The sequence below is a fragment of the Coloeus monedula genome, assembly GCF_965178545.1.
Source record: "Coloeus monedula genome assembly, chromosome: 1".
Taxonomy (NCBI): Eukaryota; Metazoa; Chordata; class Aves; order Passeriformes; family Corvidae; genus Coloeus; species Coloeus monedula.
In genome coordinates this window covers 85857726-85878871 of record NC_138781.1, presented here as the reverse complement: position 1 = coordinate 85878871, position 21146 = coordinate 85857726, and the positions used below count along the sequence as shown (strand labels likewise).

Here is a 21146-nt window from a genome sequence, read left to right as displayed (position 1 = left end):
CACAGTGGGATTGGGGTCAAAACGCAGCTCTGAGGAGCCAGCTGTAATCCCACTGGAGACTCTGTACCCAACATCTGCCTTCATAGCAAGAGGAATCCTTTGGGATTTGGGTCTCTTCAAGAGAGGGGCATAGCTATTCCCTCTAATAGAACTTCACTGAAAAGACAGCCTTAGTAGTGAGCATGTAATTTGGAGCTTGGTTTGGTGCTTTTTTTCCTGTGTGTTATCCCAGTTCCTTTCCCTCCATCCAGTAAAATGCTGCATACCTAAAGTTATCTACTGAATCATCATTTGGGAGGGGAGCAATATGTTTTAACAAATCTGATTTAATACTACAGGTTTCTGGCTTGGGTGTCCAGTCAGTGTTTGAATAAAGACCCTTGGAAATCAGGTCAGCTCTTCTTACTGCAATCAAGGCTTGGCAGGAGGTTTACATGTACAGACACTATATTTGACATAGGTGAAAACTAGTCTTACACTTACAATTTTGTTCTTTACCATTTACCTAGCATGGTACTCTGGAGCTGGTGGCTGCCTTTGCCTGGAACATTACAAAAATTCTCCAAGGAACCCTCTGATTTGGTTAGTAGTGAGCCATATCCCTTACTCTTTCCCATGCTTTCCCATGTCTCTAAGAAGAAAGGCTCCGATGTCTGTCCTCTGTGGGAGTGAGTGACCTTATCTGCTTCATCTGGTGCATCATTGGCAGGCATGACCATGTTCCCTGGGCTGATCAGAGCACCCGCTGCTCCTCACAGGGCACGAGGACCAGGGTGATTGCTGCTTCTTCACTATAAATCGTCACATCTCTCACCATGCTTCCACTCCCTTGTGATTTTATTTGCTGCTAAAAAATAATAGACTCCATCTGTCATCATCTCTCCCTTTGGCCATCTCCCCATTGCATCCACCCCCTCGCCCTCCTGTTCCACTCTGTTCCATTTATGTAAGTTATTTGAAGCCACTGGTTTCAACTGGTTTCTGGTTATCCCTTTTAGTGTGCTGGGATTTTTCTGGGGTAGCCTAGGGTCAGCTCTCAGAGTATACAAGTACTTATCTACCTAAAATCAAAATTATTACTTTGACCACAGGGATAGAAGGATGATCTGCAAATTATGGTTTTCCACAGGTATGTTGCTAGTTTGCTTGTTGGCAATGTAGAACTGGTTGACCCAACAGGTTCTGAGTTTCTCATGCCTGGCTTGGATTAATTTTTACTTAAAAATAAATTGTGAATGTTTATTCTCAAATTTCCTATTTTTCCTGAAAGAGCTTGTGGGATTTCAGAGGCTGTGCTTTGTGAACTTTATAGAGAAAGGGTGGAGTATAACTTTAATTATGCCACGCAATAACAGGAAAACTATTCTAATGTTGTGAGTGATATGCAAAGAGGAGGATTAAAATTCCTTACCACTGTCCAGGTGTTTCTTGGTTACTCAGTAGCTCTTCATTTTATTAAGAAACACTTCTAATGACATTTCAGTACAAGGAAAATTATTCCAAATAATAATGAATATTACTGGCAGTGTATAGGGAAAATACTACATTCTGGTGCAATGGCTCAAAAACAGATCAAAGGCGGCATCAGTTTCTCACTGAACACTTTAAATACAGACATGAGCAAGACAATAGAATTAAGAGTACATGGATAATTGCATGGAACAAGGGCTGATTTGCTTCTCTAAAAAATGAAACATCTATTTTGTGCATGATTTAAGATCGTGCCTATTGTCTTTTTCTTACCAAATATTTTGTCTTCTTCTCTAAAACTACAAAAATTAAAAATCCAGTAATTACTAAAAACCACTCTTTTTTTCCCACTTGTCCACCACTCAGAGTACTACTTTCAATGATTAATTCATTCCATATGTTAAGTCATTGAAACTGAATTTTGTATGCAGAACTGTCCCCATAAAATGTTGATTTAAAAAAACATATATTTGGTTAGTTTTATTCCAGGGCATAGGTCCTTTTACCTTTTTTTTTTTTTCTGTTGCTTTATTTGGTATATGTTGTTTCATACAAAACTCATGTAATGCTCATTTTATATTTCAGAAACTTTCTGGGATTAATCAGCTGGAAGGGAGTGATTTTGTTTCCTTGTAATTGAGGCCATATTTGCACTGAGATGTAAATACTATTTCAGCCTTCAGTACAAATAAGCTGTCCTGGACAAAAAGCTGTACCTTCTGCCCATAGAATTTATCTTGCTTTTTGAGAGGCAACTTTCATGTGTAGAAATTTGGCTTCTCCTCTGTAAACTCCCAGAGTGCAGTTGAACAGTTTCATTTCTCTGAGATTTTCCAAGATATCATTTTAGAGCCAAGAGGACCCCAGAATTTCCACCTACATATGGTCCCCCACAGGTTATACATCTTCCAGATGAACTTTCAGGGGTTTTTTCCTAACTGGAGGAAGGGAAACTGTTTGCTACTATCCCTGATTATTGAACAAATTTGGCAAAAATTACTATACTAATCAGTGTTTTTAATTCCAAAACTTTAAACAGAGTGCCAGGAAAAAAGTTTAACCCATGTTTGCTCAACTTTAAAAGCCCTGTTTTGCAAATATGTCTATGCATTCGTAATCTTGGAATGTATCCAGACAGCTTTGGACTGTATCCTACAAAGTAATACAGACGCCCAAGTACAACATCAAAGCAACGAGTTTAAGGAAAGTATATATACGAGCTTCTAATTATATAACAAGGTAATTACCATACATAATTCAGAGCAATCAAGGGGCTTTATTAAATATGCTTGCAGAGAGCACCTGTCTCACCCATTTTCTAAAATGAATTAATGAACTTTGCCCTAGCAGAAAAAAATTACATTTTGGTGTAATCTTGCAAATGGTTGAGACTGTGCTAGAACCATCCTAAGTCTGTGCCAGTTGAACAAAATTAGTTACTAAGAGTCCCTGAGCTGGTGTAAACATATAATGGAACATGCCATAAGACAAAAGGGGTCCAGGCAGGAAGGGGGGGCCAGCCCCCCGTGTGAATCCTGCCCTGCTTCCCAGTGCAGGCCCAGGAAGGCACACAGGCAATGTGCATCCCATGTGAAAGGGAACACTTGGGCCAGGTAGGCCAACCAGAGTGCAGTTGCTGCCCACCCTACCTGGTTCAGATGCATGTGGCATCAAACATCATGGTGTGGAAGAGGTTCTCTTCCTTTGCCCACCCAGACAGCTCAAACTTTTGCTAGCACTGTGTGTGCAGAAGCAGTGTGCCAAGAGTGAACTCCTAGGCTTGCTCTTCCACAGCTTCATTGTGAACTAGTGAGTTTCAAACTGGACGCTTCAGCAAGCAGAAAGCATGAGCTTAAGCCAGAAACTTCAAGGCCTGATCAGATTTGCCCTAAATGGCTGATATTAGCACTTCCAGAATTCACAATTCCCAGCATGCTGCTTCCTTCTGGTCTGAAATGGATCTCAGTCTCCTGATAGACCCACAATGAGATCTCAGAGAGCTGAGATGTTATAGGCCATGAGACAAAAAGTTTAGGCCCACCTTATTCAATCCTTCACAAGGTTCATCTCCTAAGGTGCTGTGATTTTCTCTTTGTTCCCTGGAAGCTGCAGAGATGGTAGTCTGTCTTTACTTGACACAGCAGGTACCATAAGGCAAATCCCTTCCAAAGACCTGTCTTGAGCTGCAGCTTAGACCTCAGGACAAACTCAGGTATTCATTACAGCCTGTTCTCCTGGTTCAGGGGGAAAAACCAATCCAAACCTGAAGCCTCAAGCTGAAATCAAATCCACAGTCACCTGCCTCTTCAAAGAGACCAACAAGCTGCACACAATTTATTAACTTCCCCAGAGCTCCTGCCTTGTTTATAGGTTTCCCAGGGAGCTGAGATCCATTTTTTGGAGTGAAATCACCACTTGCTTCTACCAAGCTAGACTCCAGTGAGTTTCTTTTCTTTATGTGCAAGCCTTTTCACAAGTCCAGATACAAAAAATAAACAAGTCCTCCAGGGTGTGGATCACCTTCTGGCTTGTTATCTGGATAGGGAGGTAAGGAAAAAAGGGAAATTAGTCATCTTCTCTGTAGAAGGAATTCATAGTATGTCTCTACCATCACACACTCCTTCTCATGAGTAATAGACTGATATTAATTGGAAGCATTTTTCTGAATGTCCATACAAAAGGTAAAACTCAAATATAAAGCAGGTGGGAGTAATGCTGGGGAGGAAGTCTTGGACAGGCTGGTTCTGAAAGAAGGACCCAGGACTTTCTACCTAAGACATATGCCCTCAGTGTAGACTTGAAGATTTAACAAAAATATGCTGGATCAGAGCTCCGTGCTCAAGCTACTGCTCCACCATGCTCTTTTGTGCAGAAACTGCCATACCAACATGGCCACTTCTCTGCCTCTGTCTTCTCTGGATGACTCTGCCTTGGTACAGCCACTTCTGGTTTTATGTGAGCCAGAACCAGAAACCTGATTCCTCTTGTTCCAGCCAGATACCAGTGCACTATCAGCTATTCCAACACTCCCTCTCTGGTTTTAAGCAGAAATTGCTGCCTGCTGCAGATCTCTTCCCCTGAAATTTCTTCAAAAGTGTCACCAAAACTGAATTTTGATCACATGGATTTTTCTGCTGATATGTATTTATCCTAAAATAATCACATCTAGATCATTTCAATTCCTCAAGAGTTAAACCCCATGATTTAGCTGAGCACAACCATTCCTGTATGTTATTCAACAATCATGATAATTTCTTCCCTGTGAGAAAAGACATAAATGCCAATATGTTCAAACTTAAACCTCTGAGACCTAAATGAATTTCCAAGGACAATTACATATGTGAATTGAGAGCAAACAGAAAGCATGGCCTGACTCAGAAGAACAGCAATGAAACTACACACTCCTCAGTGAACTTGTGAATTATGTAAACAGAAAATCAGAAATTAAACAACAGCTTCTTCTTGGCATGGTAATTAAGGCTCCTGGTTACCATGCAAGATGCTGTTATAATAAAGGTTTGTTAAGAGGCCTATTTTTGTTTCCTGCTTTGATGGAATAAAAACGTTTTGTGAAGTTTGGGAAACAAATGGCTTCCCTAAATGCAATCTATATCTAGCACATTTCACCTGGGTCCATTTCAAAGTAATTTTTGCTGTGTTTATGTTCATCTTTCAGCCAGCTGAACTACTGACAGTTGTGTTGATTAATCCTGGAAACCTCCCAGAGAATCTACAAACTTCTTTCAAAGGTCACTAGGAATTCTTCTTCCATTCTACCATTCTTTAGGTATGGTATCTTTTTGAGGAACACTTCTTTCAGTGATCTCCCAACATCAGCTGAAAATCAACAACTATAACCTCATCACACTTGTAATTTTCTTTTCTCTTGTACTAAATGGCTCTCCATTAAATAGCTCTCTGTTTATCTTAAATGCAAATTTTACAAAGAAGTAAATATATTTTTCTGATTTTTATTACGAAATCAAGCAATATATGGAGTTTTCCAGTTTGTTATCTCCAGATTTTAAAAAAACACAAACATGACTGGGGTGCTGAAGAAGAAGCCATGTTCAAGCCAAGCTCAGAAGAGCCAAGCCAGTACAGGTCCCAGTCCTACAATGCACAACACTTGCCCAAGGCCCCAGTCACTTTATTCCCTGTATTCCAGGGGGAGCTTTGATTTGTTTGTGAGCACAGCACTGAATATATGTGGCAAATTTCTAAGTACAATGGATCCAGGTGAGTAAGAATTTTTTACTTTCATCTTCCAACTTTTATTAAAATATGGTCATATTAAATAAATTAAAATGAGTAGGCAAAGAATCTTATTAAATATATGTGATTATAGTTTACTATATATACTCAATATTAAAGCATAGGACATTAGTTGCTCTTCATATTATAAATATGAGTTCTCAAAAACAGAAAGAGATCTTTAATGTCTCTCTTTTCATCTGTCTTCAAGAGACAATCTAAATTCAAACCTTTTCTTGGTTGTGACAGCTGCTCTGGAGATCATCCTACATCCAAAAATTTACAAGCCAATACGAAGTATGCTGCAGATCTAAGAATATTTCAGATACAATCATTAAAGATATGTTAACATATCTATATCAGAGTATTTAACATAAGTTTACACTTTCAACCCCACGTTTTGGACTGCAGTGAGAAAATCTGTAGTAGAAAATCAAGCACAAGCTCTTGATGTACAGATTTCTTGATTCACAGATCCTCATTGCTCAGACGAACTGGAGAACTCTGGGTCACCTCTCCTGGCCTCTTGAACTTTCTCCTGTTACTGCAAGGTGCAGGCTGCTGGTGAGAACACATTGATTCACACAGGCACGCTGCCCCATAGGGCTGGGCTGATGCCAGACTAGCTCCCATCCTTTATGTCCAGGCTCACACAACAGGCTCCTTGCATGAGCCCATTCGGTGTGTCAGTACTGAAGCACTCCCGTACCCCTCCCTGCTCCCTGTCCCCTTCCTGGTGGAGAGCTAAAGCATATCTCTTTCCTCTTGGCTTCAGACTGCCTGATACTGCAGACAGGATATTTTAGCAGTTAGCATTTTGCATAGAATTTCCCAGATTTGGACCAAAAATTCACTGAATGTCATTGGGGTGACAGTTATCCCTACCTGGTTCCTCATCAATAAGGCCAGGTTAGAAATTTCTGACATGTTCTTCCCCACATCCCCCTGAACAGAGGGACAAGGGACTGGTTACCACCAGCGCTCAGGGAGTGCAGCACTTTCTGCAGCTGAGTGGAGGCAGAGATCATCGGCCACTGTCATATCACCCCTGTGCTCCCCACATCTTTCTCCCAAACCACCTCCAGCCCCAGCTGAGCACAGGCAATGACTGACCCAGCTCAAGAGACTCTGGCAACCATGGGATGTGGTCTGGGGACTATTCCAGATCATTAATGAAGATACAGGAAGATATGGCAGCCTGAGACAAGACAGCAGATTGGCAGCCCCCGGTGACTCAGTCATTCAGCTGCCACCAGCGCTAGTACCAAGGTGCAGGGCAGCTGTTCAGGATGCTGCTTCAGATGTTGAAGACTTCAGACACCTGGAAATGCCCTGGGACCCCTCAAGTAAAATTCTTCCTTAATCAGCTGACAGCATTCAAGGCAATAGTTTTCCAAAATCAGCAGCTGCTTGTTTCATGTCGCGTCAAAGTAGCAGGTGGCCCCAGCTGGGTGCAAGCCACCACAGTCCCTGCCTGACTGGCCACTGCGGGCCCCAGAGATGCTCCATCTCCTCCGCCACCTTCTTCTCGGAGTCGCCAAACCACCTCCTGGGCCTGGAGTAGAGGTGCCCTCTGGTGGCACCCTTGGAGCTCTGCCACCTCTCTGGATTGGTCCATACTCCTGCTCCTGGTGTCCTGGTCTCTGTTTCCATGAGATTCTTTCAATGCACATTGCATAATCTTGCCGTAGGTTGAGATGATGCTTACTGGCCTGTAGTTCCCTGAATTCTCTTGTTTTGCCTTGAAGATAGTTGGGACACTTCCCTTTTCCCTGTGTCCAAGGATCTCTCCCTATTACCATTTTTTTACTTCATGGAATCATGGAATGGTTTGGGTTGGATGGAACTCTAAAGATCATCTAGTTCCAAACCACTCCCCCCACCATGGGCAGGGACACCTTTCACTAGACCAGTTTGGTCAGAGCCCCATCCAGCCTGGCCTTGAACAGCACTTCCAGGGATGGAGCATCCACAACTTCTCTGGGCAAATTCTTCTAGTCTTTCTCTTAGCCCCACTTACATTCCTCCCATCTTGCACTACTCATCTTGGCCATGCTATTCACCATGATCCTTACCACCAGGTATCTCTCTAGCTCCTGGCTGTTCCTGCATTCCTGCATGGTAGGACCCCTGTCCAGCGGAGAAACTGTATTTGATCAGCCTCAGTTTACCCTCATTGGGAGTGAGTTTGAGGGAGAAAAAAAGTTGTCCATGAACCTTTGCTCTCATTGAAACTAGTGTGAAGCTGAGGCCCCCCAGAGAACTCCCTGCCCCTTTACTGTATAAAATTCTTCCCTGCCTTTCCATAGAAGCAGGATCAGGAACTTGGCCCAACAGGACCAGGAGTGCGTAAGGAAAGCAGAGATAAATCATCCCCTCAAGAATCTATAAATAATTTGAAGACTCCTGATTTCCTTCCTGTAGAAGATGAGTAAAAGAAGAGGAAAAAGGAGTGGAACAAAACTTTGAGATCCAGGGAAAAATGAAAGAGGAAAACCCAATTTGTCATCCTGAATATATAAGACCTGACTGGAAATTTTGGTACAAGCTTTTGACAGCAGTTTCTACTTTCAGGGCTCAGGTAATAAGTAATCAGAAAGGTCTCAGGAGACTTTTCTATCTTAAACAGTGATAAACTCGGACTGACTTTTAAAGTAGGAACTTTCCCAGATGTTCTCCACTGAAAAGTACAGATTCCAAACAAGGTTATTCTCAGAAGCTGAATGGTGATGCTGAATGCAGCTGCTCAAATAGTCTTCAGAGCCTCTGAGGACAAGGCCATCAGAATGAAATACCATGCACTGCCATTTCTCTGTGTGTTGTCATCTTTGTGAGATTATTCTTTCTTTAGCACCTCTAACCAGACTGAGGCCCTGGCAGAGTTCCATCTTATATGATATGTGTTAAAACATGAGTATAAAATAAATGTTTAATTGATACATGAAGGAAAGTGAAGAGAAGGTACCTTTTGAGTAATAAACACGTTTGACATTACATGTCAGTCACCCAAATGAAAATCTACTTCACTGAGCCAAGCATTTTTCTTAGAGATCAAAAGCATTGAGTGGTTTCTTCACTATATTCTTTGACCCTGCATTGAAGGCAGTACACACAGCAAATACATTCCTGCCATAGGGGAAAGGAGCAAAAGCTGGGGGTTATGCCCCATGATGCACATTCTCAGTGTGCAAGCTAAAGTGGAGTAAAAGTTACTAGAGAAATCAGACAACCTCACAAAACAGAGGTCATTGACTCCAATTAGCCTTTAACTCTGACCTTTACACTGTGGCTCACTTTCCCCAGGACACTCTTTTTCCTGTTGCTGCAAACATTTCAGAAAAAGCAATGAAAGAATTGTTACAAATGCAAGCCCTTCTGTATTTCTTTCCCAGTCCATGCAGAAGCACAGGCAGTAACATAGGTGATGTTACAGAAAGTGACTATAGTGACTACGTGGATCATTTTCCCTAACAGATACATTTTCTTTTTTGGCAACACTCATGGTTTTAAACGAAGTAAAACTGAACCTTGCCCTGAGGAGTTCAATTTAATTTGGTTGGCAGTCATAACCTTTAATAACATCTGGAAGGTCAAGATAAAGGCTTCTGGCAAAATAAGATTGTTTCTGCTAAATACTGGGGAAAATCCCTAACTGCTGTCATCTGCAGGGATATTTTCACAGAATTTTAAAGACACAAGAACCAACATGTCCTCAGAAGCACTTATAAGCAGTTACTTGACAATGGTAATGTTTCACACCACGCCCTCCATTACCAAGGAGATCAAAGTTCTAGAAGTAGGAAAAAAAAAATCCTTCTAATCTAATGACACAAATATCTAACTATCTAAAAGGTTCACTTGGACATGATGAAAGTGTTTTAAGTAAAGAACTGTATACTTCAAATGATATTACACTTCTTAGGAATGGGATGTTCTGAAAGATGAATACAGTTTTGTTTGGTTTTGTTTAGTTGTTTGTTTAGATTTTTAAAATTTTTTTGAATGCAGGAGGCCTCCACCAAGTAATCACAGCCATAGAGCTCTGAATCCCAAGTAGATTAATAACAGCCATTGGCTCCATTCTCAGCATGACAGCAGGATCCCAACCAAGCTGATAGGGCTTATGTTTTAAATAGAAAACCCACTGCAATCCACATGTGAAAAGATCCCTGCTGTGTTTAAGAACTATAATTTGGGGAAGAACATTCTGCAGATCTTGAAAAGAGCCATGAAGTTCTGCAAATATTTCTTTACTCCATGGAAATGGTTTGTGATAATTATCCAAGTATTGCCTAAGTTCTTGAAATCTAGACTTATAAACAGCCTTGACTGTCTTTTCAGTTAGACTCATTACTGTAGTATCATTTAGACTAGGTTTTTTGCCTCATCTCTCACCTAAAATGCTAGCAGGCATAATTTCTTTCTTGGTTGAAATATTAATAATCCATGGAACAAACCCCAGTGCATAGACAAGCGTCTCCTCAGAAAGAGTTTGTAAAAGAAGCAGATCTGGAGCCTATGTCATTGCTGTGTCTGATGATGCTCAGACATTATGCCCATCCCTTAGTTTATGTTTGGTGCAATACTGCTACACATTTCATAGCACAAAACATGAACCACAAATCACATATTCATTCAGGAAGTTTGACTCTTCCAGTAGCTACTAATCATAGCCCAGCTTTAGTAAGAAGCAAGCACCAGCCAAAGGAAAACACATTGTTCAGTACTTCATATACTGAGGCATCAGAGTTAGTATTTAGCACAGTGCCGCAGCCTGGGCCAATCTCCTGGTGCAGCAGCAAATGTCATTGCATTCAGAGCACATCTGAGAGTACTTCCCTCCACCTTTGTTCCAGGAACCCATAGCCACAGCAGCTACCTGCTGGTTAGGGATGGTTCAGGAGATGTCATGGCAGAACAGCCACTGGCCAGGAAGCACATGCTCTAAAGGCCCGGCAGTGCACAGGGAAGATCCAGGCTGGCAGTGGCTTTCACTGTGTGTTTTTGGAGTCCACAGACCTCTGTGCTTTCTGATTGTGTCCAGCCAGTTTTCTGTAGGCCATACTTTGTGCCACACACCAAAGAGCCTGTTCTGACAGTTTTTCTCTTGCCATGGAAACTCTGGGCCTCCCTAGTGCTGGTGCATAAGTTAGGAACCAATTGTCCACATGTTCACTCCAAATACTGCTTGGTTTTTCAAGATAAGCTGACAGCCACTTGGTTTTATTTAAGATAATCCATAATGTTTTCCACATTTCTGCAACTTGCTGTTTGTAAGTAACTGAACCAATTTTACAGTGAGAGTCAAGTGAACAGCTGAGGGAAAAAAAAACCTAGGACGGCACTGAAAAAAACCCCCAAACAACTGGTTAAGAAAATACATGCATTTTGAGATGTTCATCTATAGAAAAGCTGAAAACCAATAGCTTTTGCTGTTTGGCTTTTCAATGCTCTGAACTTTCAAAATGACTCTAAAAACATAAGGGAATCATTTTTTGAAGCCATTTAAAAATGTGAGGGTAGATGGAAATGTCGTAGTACAAGTGCTGGATAGTTTCCATTCTGCAATTATTATTTTGTATTCTCTTAATAGAACTCTTGAATAAAATGTATTATCTAAACATTTAAATCATATAAAACCAAAATAAGACCGTATTCAAAAGAACCTTGTCTTTTTTTCCACTCTTTCTATACACACTTATAAACATGCCTTTCCTTTTGCCATAACCTTCTGTAATTTGGGGCTATATCTATTACTGTCTTCAGTTTCTACCTGTAAAATTACCATATTTTCTCTGTTATCCAGATGATAACTTACATGGAACAGAGATTTTTTTTTTTTACAGTATGTTTTTTCAGTGTCTGTTGGCACTAATTCTTGAGTCAGAAGCTAATAATAGCCTTCTAACATCCTTCTCTACCAAAAATTAAAAGCTGCTTAAGTCATGGGTATTTCTTAGGCAAAAAGCACCTAAAGTACTACTAAATAGACAGGGATTAATAACATGTTCACCAAAAAACACCAAGAAGGCTGAGAGATATTTCATTTAATATAACTTACAATAACATCCAGTAATATGTATTTTTTTTTCTGTTTAAATTACAATGATCTGCCTCCAGCTCATGTTTACTGGAAAGCTATTGTATAGCTTATATTGAAACACAAAGTATGAACAAATTTTTGGGATCAATTCTCTCTAGGTGCTGAGAAGATGGTACACATGCAATGTTTGCTAGGTAACTTAAATGGCTGAATAGACAGATACAGACAGGAATTAAATTATTCACTGGCAACATACAGTGACTCCTTTCAAAAGCTTTAATGGAATTTAAAGAAGCCTACCATGAGAGAGTGAAATTGGAGAATTTTATACATTAATCTTGCCGTGGCTTTTGAATGTGAATTATAATTAGAGACTTTTATGCCACAGTTAATTTATATTTATCACATCAGAGTAACAATGACGTAACCAATAATGGTTACATGTTTGGGAAATAAAGAGTGGGAATTAGGAATATACTTGGAAATTGAAATTCTCCATTTCTTGGCTTTTTCTCCTCTTTTTTTCCATTGATTTTTCCTTGCTCTGACAAAATCAGTATTACAGCATTTCTCATCTCCTCAGTACTATGCTGGCAGTTTTTAATAGGCCAAGATAATTTGCTGACACAAAAACGAGCTTATTTTTCAAATAAACGGGGGGGGGGGGGGGGGGGGCGTGGTATTTATAAGTGGGAATTTTTCCACCTTGCCTTTCTGAGTGGAAGGACACAGAAGAGCTGAGTATGGTAGTCTAGCCCAAGTGTATTTTATTGCAGGACTTCACTGTATTTATTCAGCTTGGAGAGCCATAGGAAGCCTTCACTTTTTCCTTAATTTTTTTGCTTACACAGGCAAATGTCATACACTCCACCAGCTTGAAGAAGGTAATTTTGAAGGAACTAACATGGTTACGGTTTAGGAAAAGAGAGTTATAAAATTGCAAATTGGGCACATGCCACCTCTGCACTTTAAGTCCAGACTTGAACTACCATCCACTCTGCTGCTGACACGAAGCCCGAAGGCTTAATGCAAAGGATTTAATGACTGGCTGGACACAAAGGTTCGTACAGTAAAGAGAGATGAGAGTTGCTACGACTCATTGATCAGCTGGAGGGGTTAAAATAGCTGCCACAATGGAACACTAAAACAATGCACGCACACATTTCATCAGGATGGAATTCCTCTTTACCATGAATAAAATTAAATTGTTTTCTTCCTTAACAATGTTCCTGCCAACTCAGCAAAGCCTGAGTGACTGCTCTCTGTGCACGTGTCAAAGTTTTGATGCGTGCTGCCCCGGCTGTGTAGGGCAGCAAGATATGGAAACATAAATGATTAAGCTAAGAGAGATTTTGTGGTTTACTGAACGCTTTATTAGTTCTGCTGGAAAGTCCCAGCTCTGGAAGGCAAGGTGAGATTTGAAGAAGAGCACAGGTGACCGCTTGCCAGTGAGGAGGAGGACGGCTGTTTCCAGGGCTTACACACTCCTGATCCCTGAAACACTGACCCTCTCAATAGTCTGGCCGACTTCACCTAGGAACGCAGCGTTTCTCTCCGGTTTAGAGTAGAATTTAGAACCGATTTTGGCTACATTTTGTCCGACTCCCGCGCTCCTCCCCCGTAGGATGGCCGCCCTCAGCAAGGACCCGCCCGCCCGCCGCCCTGGCTCCGCGTCCCGCCCGAGCGGCGGGGCCGGGTCCTGGCAGAGCTTCAGAACCGAGTGCTGCGTCCTGCACTTGTGTCACAGCAAGCCCAGGCAGCGCTACAGGCTGGGGGAAGAGTGTCTGGAAAGCTGCCCAGCGGAAAAGGACCTGCGGGTGTTGGTCAACAGCTGCCTGAGCATGAGCCAGCTGTGCCCAGGTGGCCAAGAAGGCCAAGGGCATCCCGGCCTGTATCAGGAATAGTGTGGCCAGCACTAGTGTGGTCCCCAGGACCAGGGACGTGATTGTCCCACTGTACGCGGCACTAATGGGGCCACACCTCGAGTATTGTGTCCAGCTCTGGGCCCCTCAATTCAGGGAGGACACTGAGGTCCTGGAGAGTGTCCAGAGAAAAACAGCAAAGCCGGTGAAGGGTCCGGAGCACAAGTCCTCTGAGGAGTGGCTGAGGCAGCCGGGGTCGTTTAGCCTGGAGAAAAGGAGGCTCAGGGGGGACATCATCACTCTCTGCAACCACCCGAAAGGAGGCTGCAGCCAGCTGGGGGTCGGCAACTTCTTCCCAGACAACCAGTGATAGGAGAGAGGACATAGTCTCAAGATGCAGCAGGGAAAGTTCAGATTGGACATCATGAGGAATTTCTTCACAGAAAGGGTGATTGAGCATTGGAATGGGCTGCCCAGGGAGGTGGTGGTGTCACCTTTCCTGGAGGTGTTTAAGGAAAGACTGGATGTGGCACTTAGTGCCATGGTCTAGTTGCCATGGCGTTGTTCGTTCATAGGTTGGGCTCGATGGTCTCGGAGGTGTTTTCCAACCTGGCTCTGTGTTTCCGTAGCTGAGAGCTGTCCCGCACCAGCGGACGCCCTGCCCCAGCCGGACGCCCCGCTCCCGGGCCTCCCTGCGCGCGTGCCCGGCAGGCGGCGCTCGCGGCGGGCGGGCGGCGCTCTGTCCCCGCGCGGCGCTCTATGGCCGCGGGCTCGGCGGCGCGGCCGGTCCGTCCGCTCGGCGCGCGGCCCCGCCCCCCGCGGTCACACCACCCGCCCGGCCGGCGCTGCGTCAGCCCGGCAAGATGGAGACCGCCGAGGAAGGTACTGCGCTCGCCCCGTGACCGCCGCCAGTCCCCGAGCGGGGGCTCTGCCGGGGCAGCCTCGGAGGGCGGGAGGGGCGCGGAGGAGGAGGAGGAGGGTGTCGCTGGGCCCGCTGGGCGGGCGGGGAGCTGTTCGCGCCCGGAGGGGCTTCTCGTACCGGGGCTGCAGGTGCCCGGGCCCCGCGCCTCCCCCCCCCCCCCGCACCGTGCCGGGCCCGCCGCGCCGCGGGGGCCGGGACCGGGCCGGGCCGAGGGGGGCAGTGCGTGAGGCGGCGCGCGCGGGTGCCCCTTACATAACCACGGGGAACGGGGAGCGGGGGGGGAAAGGGGGGCGGTGCCGGCAACACCCGGAGCGGGGCTGCCGTGGGCCGTACTGGGGCACCTGGGTACCGCGGTCGGCCGGAGCCTTCCGCTGGCTGCGGCTTTCCTTGGGGAAGTGGGGGCCCGGGTGCGAAATGAGATCCCGGGACGGAAAGCAGCAGGCGGGGTGCGTACGCTGGGGCAGCGTGAGAGGCGGCGAGGAGGGCACTGCCCCGAGCTCCCTCCTGGCCGGCGGACCTTGTCGGACCCGGCCGGCCCTGTAGCACAGGGAGTCTTAAATTCCCGCTTTTGGCTGAATAGTAATAGCTGCTTCTTTCGCAAAGCTAACTTTGTTATGTGTGCTGGACAATTTGTCTGAAAAATTGAAATAGGCGGGAGCTGACATGTTTCTGTCTCTTTTACAATAGACTAATACGTAGTCATTTATCTAATTAAAAAATTGTCGAAGGTATCACAGTCATGAGGGGTTTCTTTTACTTGTAGTTTCCATTTTTAAGGGAATTGCTTTATTTGAGATTAACCATGGGTATGTTTTGTCAGCACTTTTGTTATGCTTAGATAACCACAAAATCACAGAATTGATAGGGTTGGAAGGGGCCTCTGGAGACCATCTACTCCAACCCCCTTGCCAAGGCAGGGTCACCTAGAGCAGGTGACGCGGGAATGTGTCCAGGTGGGTTCTGAATGTCTCCAGAGAGGGAAAGGGACTGCTTTGTAGTTCAAGCAGATACCGGAAAACCTTGGTAGATCAGACCTTCATACTGTAGCGTAAACCAAACTAAATAAAGGATGTTTGTAGTGCTATGTTTCTTGCAGTATTTGAGCTTTGTCTGTCATCCCAAACAATGAGTGCAAATACATATTGCAGTAGCAAGGCAGTTCCAAGGAAGGCAGTTTTTGTCTTGGCTTTTGATACTTTGGTATCATTTTGAATGTAGCTTTTTATCAGGTGTCACTTCATTTTCCAGCTTGAGAGGATTAAAAAGAAAAGAAAAAAAGCTGGAAAAACATGAACCATTGGATGAAGTAATACAGCACCTTTGTAGTAGTGTCCTTTGGGTTGTGCTGGAGACATCTTTATTACCCATTAACTCTGATGCTTTGTCAAAATATTAGTGTTTTTAAAATCTAACATTTAAAAGTGCTTGCTGCAACTCTGTAGACCAACAGTCACACCGATGAAATCAACAACAAACTGAAACTTTGATCGCTTGTCCTCCGCTTACCCAGAAAACCTGCATTTTTTGCAAGCTGTGAAGTGGATACTCAGAAATGACCTCCTGATTTTCCACCACTCCAGTAGCTGGTAAATCCATCTCGGTGGATTTAACTCAAGCAGCATAGTTGATAATTTGTTACAGGCTGTTACCAGTGGTAGACTTTGATCATATCTGACTTAAGTAGGTGAAGAAACAAGACCAGGAAGGCAAAGAAGAGGAGGTTGTTAATTACATCATTAAGGCATGGTCTTCTTTAACCAAACCTTTGTGTTAAGTTCCACACTTGACATTTGGACTTTTTTGGTTTTATATATATAAGCGCACACAAAGGCACATATATCTGCAGCTTTAGATATTATATTGTGGCCTTATCAATGTTGCCCTCAAAAGCTCCAAATGGTAGCATGAAAGTAACCAGTCTATATCCTCACTTTCCATAAATACCACTAGAATGTTACAACTTCTTCTACAGTTTCAAACCTCAGATCCTACTATTAGAACTTCATGCAGCTTGCCAGAATGCTGAAGAGGCTTCCCAAGGTTAGGAAGTTCTGAACACCAGTAGCAGCAGCACCAAAGACTGTGTTAGTGCCTTGAGGAAGAGGAAATACTATATAATTGTGTGCTTGAACTTCTGCTACAAAGTGTCAGATGGACTTTCTGAACTGATGATTCTCTCATAACAGTGTGATGGCCATTTTGGTTCTGATGGGTTTTGTGCTTGAACTGTATTGTGGAGCTACAAAACTGAACTGCATGGTGAGAGCTTAGATAAGAGAGGCAGTCTGGGATCAAAGTGGAAGCTGCTTCACCTCAGAACAAATGTGAAAGTTGCTTCTCTGCAGCACCTGAGAACACCAGATACCAGGTTTTGCTGATGAGAGGTCATTCTGGTTCTTTCTAGTTAAATTAGTTTGTTGCTAAATAATGTAATCTTTACTTTTTGATATTCCAGTGTTGAATTCAGTTGGCGAGTTAATAGGCAATGAATCATTCTCAGGGGAGCAGGAAAGAACTTATTATTCAAGGTCATTTTTTCCAAAATATGTGCGTGAAGAACAGGATGCAAAGTGTGTGTGCGCTTAGAAAAATAGTGACTCTTGCACAGTGGAATTCTCTTTGACCGTGGCTGTAGGTCATAAGGTGCATGGCTTTACACATTGACCCTCAGCGGACTTTATTGGTTTGAAGCTACCAGTTGCTTAAGAGTCCAAATAATTACACTCATAGTATGTTTAGTTGGATTTATAAAACAAGTGGGAATATCTAGAAATTCTCATAGCTTTGAAAAAGTAAAATATAGGTTTAACTTACTTTAGTAAGCTAACAGTCTTTTCTCAAGTAAAGAATTCATTTGCTTACAGCAATGCAAATTGGTTTTTCCCAAAAGTTTTGAGAATAAGTGAATAGTTTGCTGTGAGAATCAACAGGCCGTTAAATGAGCAGATTCAGAGAGCAGTGGACATCTTTCAGGTAACAGTGTGCTTTTAACTTGCTTTCATTGGTGCCAGGGTATCCTTAAAGCAGTGGTTTCATGTGCTGTCTTGTGCTTGTCTGACCCTTTGTGAGGTTGATCCAACCTACAAAGTTGTCAACTTGCTGTAGTGAAACAGCTCTGTTAGAAAGAATGTGGGAGGAGGTGGGCATGCCACAGCGAGTGGGTAGGGCCTGCCTGTCCGTTGGAGAGGCCTGTCCTGTGCAGCCATCTGGAAGTGCTCTCTGGGATAAAGGAGTCATTTGTTAAGTGGAGTGGTAGTTCTGGTCATTCTCATCAGCAGAGGAGCCAGAGACTCCTGATGTTTGCAGCAATACTGCAAATCATTGCTGCTCAATATGGCAGTGATGGAAGTGCTCTTTATGTCTCTTTGTAGCATCACTGATGTGATACTGAATACCTGTTTCTGTTAATTCTAGGTTTTTGTGCTGCATGAATGAATTCAATCAAGCAACACTTCCATAGATCGAAAATTGTTTGGGTTTTTTTCCTTTTGAATCATCTGAATTCTTTTGCTTTATGTGTAGGAACTGTCATAACACTGTATAAACTGTGGGTATGGTCACAATGTGACTTCTTTAGAGAAGAAAAAATTAGTCTTTGGTGCCTTTTGGAATGTTTTGTAGAAGAGCATTAACTTTTGAAGATTTTGGCCAAGAACAAAGATAGGCGATTCAGTCTTGAAATTGCATATTTGCTGTATTCTTACATCAGTGCTTTCAGTTGGTATTTTTCTGACAAAGGTTTCTGATATACATGTGTTACACTCTTGCAGGTTTGCTGGATAGTGGTTGACAGAGAAATAATTAAGAAAATAGAAAATCTCAAACTCACATATTCTACAAAAATTGATATTTTATGTTCATTTCCTTAATAGATTTAAAAGGAGGAGTCAAGGCGAGATATCACGCATCTGCATGATAAACAATCAATATCAATAAACAAATAAAAGACTTGACTTTTATTTCCATTTGGTTGTGTGTTTAGAGCTCTGGCTAGCTGAATGGTATTAAAATAGACACCTGTCCTTTGGAGGGAGAGGCTTATGCTCACTTCTTTATCCATAAAACCTCTTGCAACCTTTAGTTGTAAGAAAATGTCAAAAATAGGGAATAAAGAAGGTGTGGGACCTATTGAAATACTACTGAAATGATGAAATAAGAAATAGAAAATGTCTTTTCTTGCTAGACTGTAGACTTTGTCCAAGTTGTGTAGCAAACTTGCAAAATACCTATGTCTGTTTGTTATTTTGGATTTTTTGTCTTTCATCAAGAGCACCAAGGAAACATCTGTGTTAGGTTCAAGAGTAACAAATTACTTAAGTCATTGTTGGACATTATTAAATATCTTCTGTTCAGCCTCTCTTTAATTTTTCCAAACTCAAATGGAATTTTTCCATTTCAAAGTCTCCACTTTCAAGAAAATTATCTTTAACAGTTTGTATGTTGTTTTAGTGATAACTCTTCAGGTAGAATACACATCCTCCTGTAGTTTTACTGTGTGTATTTCCTAGAAATTGTAAAATTTTGTAAGACGTGTTTTGAGTTTATGTAACATGATCAGGTAGATAATGTTGCTCTTTCTGGTGATCTCCCCGTCTCTGTCTTGCATCAGATGAAATCAGTCTTTCATCCTCTTTCAATTTATTCTGGCTTCGTTTTGCTACATGGTAAAGTTTCTAGAATGTAATTGTGTAATTTGTCTTGTAAATTAGAGTTCTTTAAGCAGTAGTGTAATAAGCTTTTTGTCCTTGTCAGCAGATATATGCAGAGTCTGTCGGTCGGAAGGAACTCCTGAGAAACCCCTCTACCATCCATGTGTGTGTACTGGCAGTATTAAATTTATTCATCAGGAATGGTGAGTTCTGTCTCTGTGGATTTCTTAATTTTTTTTTTCCCTAATGAAAATATATTAACGTGTTTCTGAAAATACTTCAAGTCTTTAGGGTTAACTAGTGAAAAAAATCAAATTTGCAGTGGAAATGTTAGGGGTTTTGATGTTTTTTATATGGTGATTCATTATAATTCAGGAGCAATTTAGTAATAATATATGGAAAGAAAGTACTGATAATTATTTGTGTTTGGAACTGCAGTTCTGATTGTATGTCAGCTTTATGAAAACTAAGCAGAAAAATCAGTATGTTGGGGCTTTTTCTGCCCACTTATAGTTGTGAATAGAATGAACATCTAGCCTCACAGAAAAAATAAAAATACCCTAGTACTTTTTAGTCATTTTGAGGTGTGTTTGATCAGGAAGTGCTAAAGTAAAAACTGTAGTTCTGGTCTGTAGCACACGTTCCTTTTGATGGTATTTTAATAGTCCTTCTTTCACAGATACAACAGTTCTAAATCTTAGCTGTATGCATCTATATGCCATATCTTGAAGTACTTATAAGAACTGGTGTCACTGGTAGGTGTCTGTGGCAGGATATCTGCTTTGGTCAGTAACGTACTCAAAGAATGTACTTTATTGATACTGTGACGTATGTCAGTTTATTTTTTTCTGCTGTTTAAAACTTACTTGATGGCCTAAATGGACTTAATAAACATGCTTATTTAAGTCCTGCTTGACAGTACAAATACCCTGATTTAGGAGTGAAAGCAGAGAATTGGTGTGTTTTCCTTAGTGGAGGGATAGGGCTGAGAGATGTATAGTGTGTGTTAATGTGATCACTTTTTATTGCAGCTTAGTTCAGTGGCTTAAACACAGCAGAAAAGAATACTGTGAATTATGTAAGCACAGATTTGCTTTCACACCAAGTAAGTATGTTTTACTGCTCCTATTTTTTTCAGAATTTTTCTCACTTAGTTTCTCTGAAGTGATTACTTTTTCATTCAGTGTGATAGATCCAAACTTGTGGTTTAAATTCTGTATTCTTGTTTGAACTGCAATTTTTATGCATGTTATTGCAGACTGTGAATTGCTTAAATAATGGATAATTTGGTTCTTTGATAATCTTAAGTGAAAGTATTAAACGAATAAAAGTATAAAAAAAAGTGTTAAAGAGTAAAAAAAAAAGTATAAAAGTGTAAAAGAAAGTATTATTCTGTACCTTTTCTGTCAGCCTCAGTCCCATTCGTTGCCATCATTACAGTGTGTGGCATGTTTTCAGCTTCACTGATAAATTTGAGTGTTTGGAAGTCTGAATGGTAAAGTGAAACCACAGCAAAATTTAAATTTGAAAGGCAGTTTTCAGTTACCTTTGAAGGATCTACCTGTAACACTAACACTTGGCTTCTGTCAGCTTCAGTTCAAGTGATCTTGACAGATGATGGAAATTATGATTATTCCACTTACATTTCAGTCAAGATACGCTGACTACCCAGTATTAAATTGCCTTTTATGTTACATACAACTAAATAGGTTAGGCAACTTATGATGAGGAATTACTGTATCTTCATATAGTTTCCAGAGGATTCTTAATTACATTTTAACTGATTATAGTAGGAACAGGTGAGGTCCTTTGGCTTGGTGGCAGGCTAGTATTATTTAGTGTTGTCAATTTATTGCCTGTTGGGCAGGTAAAGTGGGCTTTATGCTACATTTTTCTCTTTAAATTTACTGATTTATTCCTGCACCCCTTTCACCTGTTTTTTTGTG

General features: G+C 42.0%; 1 protein-coding gene across 2 annotated transcripts in view; it reads left to right on the top strand.

The window, feature by feature from the left end:
• The first annotated feature begins 14432 nt into the window (after positions 1-14432).
• The window catches only part of MARCHF6 (membrane associated ring-CH-type finger 6), a 46043-nt gene continuing 39329 nt past the window's right edge, over positions 14433-21146 (top strand). Inside the window, exons 1-3 of one of the 2 annotated variants that reach the window (XM_082277885.1) lie at positions 14433-14511; positions 19307-19403; positions 20232-20305. In XM_082277885.1, coding sequence (XP_082134011.1) covers positions 14493-14511; positions 19307-19403; positions 20232-20305 — 190 coding nt within the window. In that variant the 5' untranslated portion in view covers positions 14433-14492. Of the gene's footprint in view, positions 14512-19303; positions 19404-20231; positions 20306-21146 lie in introns of both variants that reach the window. The other variant, XM_082277884.1, reaches the window with a different exon arrangement.